Source organism: Athene cunicularia (assembly GCF_003259725.1).
Source record: "Athene cunicularia isolate RWA chromosome 15 unlocalized genomic scaffold, athCun1 chr15_part1, whole genome shotgun sequence".
Classification (NCBI taxonomy): domain Eukaryota; kingdom Metazoa; phylum Chordata; class Aves; order Strigiformes; family Strigidae; genus Athene; species Athene cunicularia.
The window spans coordinates 13,796,834-13,804,180 of NW_020799121.1; the positions used below are offsets into that span (position 1 = coordinate 13,796,834).

Consider the following 7,347-nt stretch of genomic DNA (forward strand, 5'->3'; position numbering starts at 1 on the left):
CTCCGCCGCCCTTTCCCACCTCGGCTTGGCTCCTTGCAGAGCATATCGAAGGCAGAGGAGGCGCTGCTGCTGGGGAAGGAGGCTTTCTACCCCTCCCAGAAGTACCTGCTGGAGAAGCCCAGCCTGTTGGCCAGCACTGGTAGGGTCCGTGGGTCCCGCGGCATTCCCGGTCCCACCGGGAGCATCCCTGGGAATGCGGGTGGCAGGGCTGGATCCTGCTCCGGCTGTGGGAGGGAGCCTGGAGCCAGCAGAGAGGGGTGGGGGGAGGACTAGGGGTGGGATGCCGGCTAGGGAAACTGAGGCAGGAGATGCTTTGCTGAAGGGCTGTGCTGGGGCCGCCGGCCGGGGGGACTCTAGTGCGTCTCCTTCTCTCTCGTTCATCTCTAGAGGAGGATCACTCCGAAGACGAGTCGGGGAAGGATTCGCTGGGCATGGAGCAGCCGTACCCGTCTCCCCAGCACGCTCCTGCGGACGAACCCGCCTCCCCCACTCCCCTCCCGCCTCTGCCCGGCCCCGGCCTGGCCCCCGACGGCCCCCGGACTTTCTCACTGTCCCCCTTCCCAGGGGGCGAGCGACTTTCGGGGGACCCCAAGGCCGCCCCCATCCCGCCGCCCACCTACAAGAGCGAGAGTGCCGGTGGGGGGCCACCCTTCCCCTCCACCTTCTTCGGGGCCAAAACCAGCACCGTGCCCCCCGGCACCGCTCCGGCTGCCAGCGCGGCCAGCCCCCCTGGTGAAGCCTCCGAGGGCAGCGCCGGCAGCTCTGCTGACGAGGAGCAGCTGGACACGGCCGAAATCGCCTTCCAGGTGAAGGAGCAGCTGCTGAAGCACAACATCGGGCAGCGGGTCTTCGGGCATTACGTGCTGGGGCTGTCGCAGGGCTCCGTCAGCGAGATCCTGGCCCGGCCCAAGCCCTGGCGCAAGCTGACGGTGAAGGGCAAGGAGCCGTTCATCAAGATGAAGCAGTTCCTCTCCGACGAGCAGAACGTGCTGGCCCTGAGGACTATCCAGGTGCGCCAGAGAGGTGAGTGGTTGGGGTGGCCCCGGCCGACGGGTCCTGCCCCAGGATGCTGCAAGCGGTGCCATGGCATCCCCTCCTGACGCACCCCAGCAGCACCCTGGGGTGCCCCATGCCGCGGCAGGGATGCCCGCCAGCCCGCCACGTGGTGGCAAGACAGGCAGGGATGCTCACAGAGCCACCGGTGGCACGCGGGGGAGTTGTCCCCAGTGGTCCCCGGGCTTGCTGCAGGGGGGGACAGAACCGGCCGCCCGGTGGGATGGATCCCTGGCAAATGGTAGCGATTAACAACAACGCATCGTTGCGGAAGCTGCATCCCCGGACGTGCTTTACTCATTTATTCTGACAAGTGCCATTTAATTATTCATTAGGCTGTTTCGTGGCGTATGAATCAATGTCCTCGGGAACGTTTCGTTAAAATAATGAAGTCTTAATGCTGCGGGATCTCGGTGCGGTGCTGAGACCACACCGCCATGGAATGGTAACGCCCGGCTCCAGGGGTGGTGGCTCCTGGCTCCGGCTCAGCGGTGGCAGCAGCGGTGACTGGTCCCTCGTGTCCCCGCGGTGACACAGGGACTGGACGACGCAGGTCCACAGTCCATGCATCTGCTGGTGTTTCAACCCAGAGGGCTCCGACTGATCCCCTGGATCCCATCCAGCATTAACCCTTTGCCTGCACAGCCGGGAGGGCCCAATGCCAGGGACGGGCGATGGGGTTCCCGTGTCTCTGCTCAGCACCCTGCGCCCCGGTGGGGAGCGGGTGCCCTTGGATGGGGCGAGTAAGGTGGCTGGGAGACGCCACACTGGGGGCGAGAGCTGGCAGCCAGAGCTCCCAGGGCTCCCTGTGCTAGCAACTAATCGGAAGTGACATTTGTCTTAAAACCAGCATCCCTAAAAATAACCGAACATGAGGAGCAGTAAATACTTCCTGACATACAAGCGGAGCTTGTAAAACCAGCGCCGGTGACAAAGCTGTTATCCTGCCTCTTTGATCAGGTAGCATCACGCCACGGATCAGGACGCCAGAGACCGGCTCTGACGATGCCATCAAAAGCATCCTGGAGCAGGCGAAGAAGGAGATCGAGTCGCAGAAGGGAGGTGGGTGCTGGAACGTGGGTGGCAGAGCCCCCCCCTGCTCTGCCCCCGTGGGAGCAGCACCCAGAGGGGTGCTGGTGGCTGGGTGCTGTGTGGCTGCGGGTCCCACGGCACGCTGAAACACCCGTAAAACCGACAGCGTCCAGCGCAGGCGTCCCTGCCTGCCCTCAGAAACGTCAGCCAGCCCATGCCAAAGCACTTGTGACACGGTCCTGGGCCAAAATGGGCTTTGTTTGGCGTTTCTCCCACTGACGTCCGGAGAGATTTGGAGTGTGGTGGGAAGAAATGCTGGTAAACAGGGACGGAGGACTCTCCATGCAGCGGCTGTTGTATCTGGGCTTTCAGAAACTTTGGATCTAGCCTTTCCACCCCCCCTGCCCCAAAACAGATGATTAAATGAGGATGTGCCATCCATCTGGCACGAGGAATCATTAAAGCAGCTGCGCTCACAGTCAATTACAAGAAATGAAATACATTAAAACAGGTAGTCTGCTGAGAAAGCAGAATCCTGGAGAATTAAATTAGACAGGAACGGTGGAAAAACAGACAGGGTAAACAAACATGTTTGTCTATTGCTGTTGTTGGTAATGGGATTTATTTTGCAATCGTCAAAAAAGAAGCTCACTTTATGCTGGGGGTGTCACAGCTTTTGCTTTGCGGGGGCTGCTGGTCCCTTCTTTCGATCTGCAGCCATGGGGGGCATTGAGCCACGTCAGGATAAAATCCCTTTTCTCGTGCATTTTGAATTATGGCCACGTGGTAAAGCCATGCGTGCTGCGCCTCAGGGCTCCCCTCGCCCCTTTTCTTTCCAGGGGAACCCAAAACGCCGTCAGCGTCGCAGGCGGTGCCCAACGGGGCGGGTGGCAGCAGCTCGGAGGACGCCATCAAGAGCATCCTGGAGCAGGCGCGGCGGGAGATGCAGGCGCAGCAGCAGGCGCTGCTGGAGATGGAGTCGGGGGGCAGCGGGCACCCCGGGGACACGCCGCCCGCCGAGCGCTCCACGCTGGCCACCGTCAACCAGAACATCGTCCCGACCTACGTCAAGCAGGAGGAGGGGAGCGGGGCCAGCCCCGGCCCCCCGCAGACACCCCTGGCCGTCCTCTCGCCCGCCGCCTTCGTCCAGAGCATCATCCGGAAGGTGAAGTCGGAGATCGGCGATGCCGGCTCCTACTTCGACCAGCACTGGGCGTCAGAGCGGAGCCTGCTCAGCCGACCCTACACCTCCGTCTCGCCTTCGCTCTCCTCCTCCTCCTCGAGCTACTCCAGCATGGCCAATGGCCGGGGCTGGCCACGGGGTGAGCCCGGCGAGGGTGGCACCAACGAGGACGAGCTGCCGCCGGCGGACGACGAGCCGCAGCGGCTGACGGAGATGAAGGCAGAGGGAGCCGGCGCGGAGCCGGCGGCTGGTGGTCGCCTCTCCTACTACCCCACTTACGTGCCGCGGACCCTGAAGCCCACCGTGCCGCCGCTGACACCGGAGCAGTACGAGATGTACATGTACAGGGAGGTGGACACGCTGGAGCTGACCCGGCAGGTCAAGGAGAAGTTGGCCAAGAACGGCATCTGCCAGAGGATCTTCGGAGAGAAGGTACCAGCCTGGAGAAAGGGGATCCAGTGTCTCCTCTGCTCTGTGACTGAGCCCGGGGCTCATTGGTGGCCTCTGCCAGCTCTTTCCAGTGTCCCCGCTCTCCCCAGTGGGCTTCCCCTTGGAGGACACCGAGTCCTCGGTGTTTGACCCAACCCCAATCAGTCTCCCAGTAGCCACCACCAACTGGTTGGTGGCGCTTCCCACCAGGAAAGCCCTGTCCCCTGCACAGAGCGCTGCAGGGACCATCCTCCCAGCCCCCTGGGTATCTCAGGGGGACCCACCACAGTCCTAGCACCCACAGCTGGGGCCAAGGGGTCCGGATGTGCCACGGGACCGTGAGCGTGGCAGTGGGTGGCAACCTGCTTCCCTTCCCTTGACATGGGGATGGAGGGCAGGAGCGTGCCCCAGCCCCGGCGGGTGACCCCTGCGCTGTGCCTAGGTGCTGGGGCTGTCCCAGGGCAGCGTGAGCGACATGCTGTCACGGCCCAAGCCATGGAGCAAGCTGACGCAGAAGGGTCGGGAGCCCTTCATCCGCATGCAGCTCTGGCTGACCGACCAGCTGGGCCAAGGCATCAGCCAGCAGCCGACACCCTCCCAGGGTAAGTGGCCTCACCGCTGTCCCCACCGTCCCCATCATCCCCATGTGCCATCAGTGCCCCCGGCACTTCTGCATCCAGCCCTGTATCCCAGCGCAGGGCGAGTTCATCCTGCTCCCGCCCCAGCACCGGGGGGAGCTGCCCCCAACGCCCCCACCCGCGCCACAATCCTGGAAGCCCCTTTGGTCCCCCTCTGATGCATCCAGCTCATTTTGAACCTCCTTAATTAGTTACTTAGACAGTTTAGGGCTGTTGTACAGATCCTCAAATGTTATTTTGTCAGAAACAGGTTTTGAAAAAAAAAAAAAAAGGAAAACCACAACAAAAATCTTTGGCTTTGTGCCTGGCATAAAGTAGTAACCGGGTTTTTTTTTTATATTAGTGATGTTTTCCCTCTTTAATTATTCCACTGGCACCTCCCGCTTTGCTGTAGTTGTCCAGCATCCCCCATCTCCGGAGGGCAGAGCCACAGGCATCCCCAAAATAACCTGCCTGCTCCTGCCGGGTCCCTGCCACCATCCCCGCTGACCCCTCTGCCCCGGTGTCACGCAGCCAGCCCGGTGGAGCCCCAGCCGTCCCCCTCGCCGCCCCCCAGCCCCGCCGAGCACGAGAAGGGCTGCCAGGAGCCCCTCACCTTGGCCTTGGAGAGCAGCAAAGAAAACCAGCAGCCCGAGAGCCGGTCGACGCCTGCGTTGGGTGGGAAGCCGTACCCCAACAGCCAGGGACCCGTGGGCATCCAGGAGATTGTCGCCATGTCCCCCGAGCTGGACACCTACTCCATCACCAAGAAGGTCAAGGAGGTCTTGACGGACAACAATTTAGGTGCGGACCCTCTCTCCACCCGGGTTTTCGGGAGCTGCTGGTGAGGCTGCATGGATGCATCGCCCCAATTTCCGTAGCCGCAGACCCCCCGTGGTTCACTGCGGGTGCTTGGGGGGGATCCCGGCGCGCTGGGGGAGGATGCTGGCTGGGAAATGGGGTGCACCCGCTCCGCGGGGGGGACTGTTAACGCCTGCCCCGCTGCTTTCCCCCGCTCTAACCACCTCTGCTTCTCCTCCGCCAGGCCAGCGGCTGTTCGGGGAGAGCATCCTGGGCCTGACGCAGGGCTCGGTGTCCGATCTCCTCTCCAGGCCCAAGCCGTGGCACAAGCTGAGCCTGAAGGGGAGGGAGCCCTTCGTCCGCATGCAGCTCTGGCTCAACGACCCCCACAACGTGGAGAAGCTGCGTGACATGAAGAAGCTGGAGAAGAAAGGTGAGGGTCAGGGCGATGCGGCCCCGCCGGGTCTCCGGGGTGCCGGCGGAGGGCAGGGCTCCCCGGGCTGGGGGGGTGAGCGACACGCAGCTGGGTCTCCTCTCCTGCAGCCTACCTGAAACGTCGGTACGGGCTGATGAGCGCCGGCTCGGACAGCGAATCCCCCAGCACCCGCTCCGAGTGTGCCAGCCCCAGCCTGCAGCCGCAGGACCTCAGCCTCCTCCAGATCAAGAAGCCACGGGTGGTGCTGGCCCCAGAGGAGAAGGAAGCCCTGAAGAAAGCCTACCAGTTAGAGCCCTACCCCTCCCAGCAGACCATCGAGCTGCTCTCCTTCCAGCTCAACCTCAAGACCAACACCGTCATCAACTGGTTCCACAACTACAGGTACGGGCTCTCCCGGGCTTCAGACATCTGATGGTGGTGTCACTGCTCCTCTTCCAGCCTTCCCAGTCTCTCTTGCCTAGACAGGGAGGTGCAGACCCACGCGTGGTCACTGGAGGTCCCCAGGCTCAGGATTGCAGCCAGAATGCTGCGTGTGCCCTGGCTGGCGGGTGGTCAAGAGGTGTTGACCACCTTGACCAAGTCATGTTGAGCATCTAAAGAGGTTACGGTGCTCGTGTCCACCTGCTCACCAGTGCAGGACACCAAGCAGGAGCTCCCTGATGGGTGGAGCGAAGCCTCATGGAGGCTCCTGGAACACAGGTTCCATCCCCACAGCCGCCCAGCCCTGGGGAGCAGCACGGGCGTCATCCTCAGGCAGTACTGCAGGTGGACACGTGACTCCTGAATCCCCCCCAGACCCACACCAAGAGCTGCCCACTCCGAGTCAACAGCCCAGGTGATGGGTTGTGCCCCTGCCCTACATAAACCAGGATAAAAAGGCATGTAAGTGCTTGTGTGTCGAGTCCGCAAAACCTCCGACTGCCTCCAGCTCCCCCCCCCGAGCAGCATAAAGTCGATGGTCAATATTTATGGGAGCTGGTTGCACAAAGCCCTTGTGTGGGGAGAGGTTGAAAAATCAGGCTTTTTGGTGAAATATTGACTAACGGGGTTTTTAAAGCTGCGACCTTTCCGCTTGAGTGGTTCCAGGAAAGCCCCTTCCTGCTCTCAGTAAACACAACTGCCCTAAAATAAACCTTTGAGAAATGTTATGTATTAAACAACAACAAAAACAAACAAAAAAAACAGGGGGGTAGCGGAAAACACTTTCAAAACTGGATTGGTTTGGCTGGAAACAGCCCGAAGTGTTGCAAAATCCATTCCCTGTGTTGAAGTGGCAGTAATTTCCACCACCACCCCCCAAAAAATAAAATGTTTTAAAGGCTGACAAGGTGGGGTTTTACATCTCAAGCGGTGTCGCTGCATTTTTCTGGCTGGAGATGCTTTTTCAAGACGCGCGGTGTCCGCGACACGGGGCGACGCTCGGTGGTCACCGACCTCCTGCGGTTGTGTCCCGGCAGGTCGCGGATGCGCCGGGAGATGCTGGTGGAGGGCACGCAGGACAACGACACGGACCCGGAGCAGAGTGGTGGGGCGGCCGTCCCCGGGCGCCGGGCCCCCCAGAGCCCCAATTCGGACGCCGAGGACCGTAAACCCGTGTTTGGCGGGGGTGAGCACCCCTGTGCCGCTGCACCCGTGAAGGTGAAGGAGGAGCAGGGAGAGGCGGGCAGCTGGGGCCGCCGGCGGGACTCGCGCAGCCCGGCCGGGGCGGCCGAGGGGACCGGACCTCCCCAGGAGGAGCGGGGGGCAGCTCCCCACGCCGCCGCCCCCAGCACCGGCAGCCTCCCGCGGCGGGGGGG

At 62.2% G+C, this 7,347-nt stretch overlaps 1 protein-coding gene across 1 annotated transcript in view; it reads left to right on the forward strand.

Annotated features, from left to right (window-relative positions):
- CUX2 (cut like homeobox 2) overlaps positions 1 to 7,342 on the forward strand; it is a gene marked incomplete at its 3' end in the record, with an annotated part of 11,245 nt that extends 3,903 nt beyond the window's left edge. Inside the window, exons 10-18 of the mRNA XM_026859978.1 lie at positions 40 to 139; positions 388 to 1,023; positions 2,014 to 2,115; positions 2,925 to 3,700; positions 4,140 to 4,299; positions 4,849 to 5,118; positions 5,360 to 5,548; positions 5,659 to 5,932; positions 7,009 to 7,342. Coding sequence (XP_026715779.1) covers positions 40 to 139; positions 388 to 1,023; positions 2,014 to 2,115; positions 2,925 to 3,700; positions 4,140 to 4,299; positions 4,849 to 5,118; positions 5,360 to 5,548; positions 5,659 to 5,932; positions 7,009 to 7,342 — 2,841 coding nt within the window. The remainder of the gene's footprint in view (positions 1 to 39; positions 140 to 387; positions 1,024 to 2,013; positions 2,116 to 2,924; positions 3,701 to 4,139; positions 4,300 to 4,848; positions 5,119 to 5,359; positions 5,549 to 5,658; positions 5,933 to 7,008) is intronic.
- Positions 7,343 to 7,347: the final 5 nt, after the last annotated feature.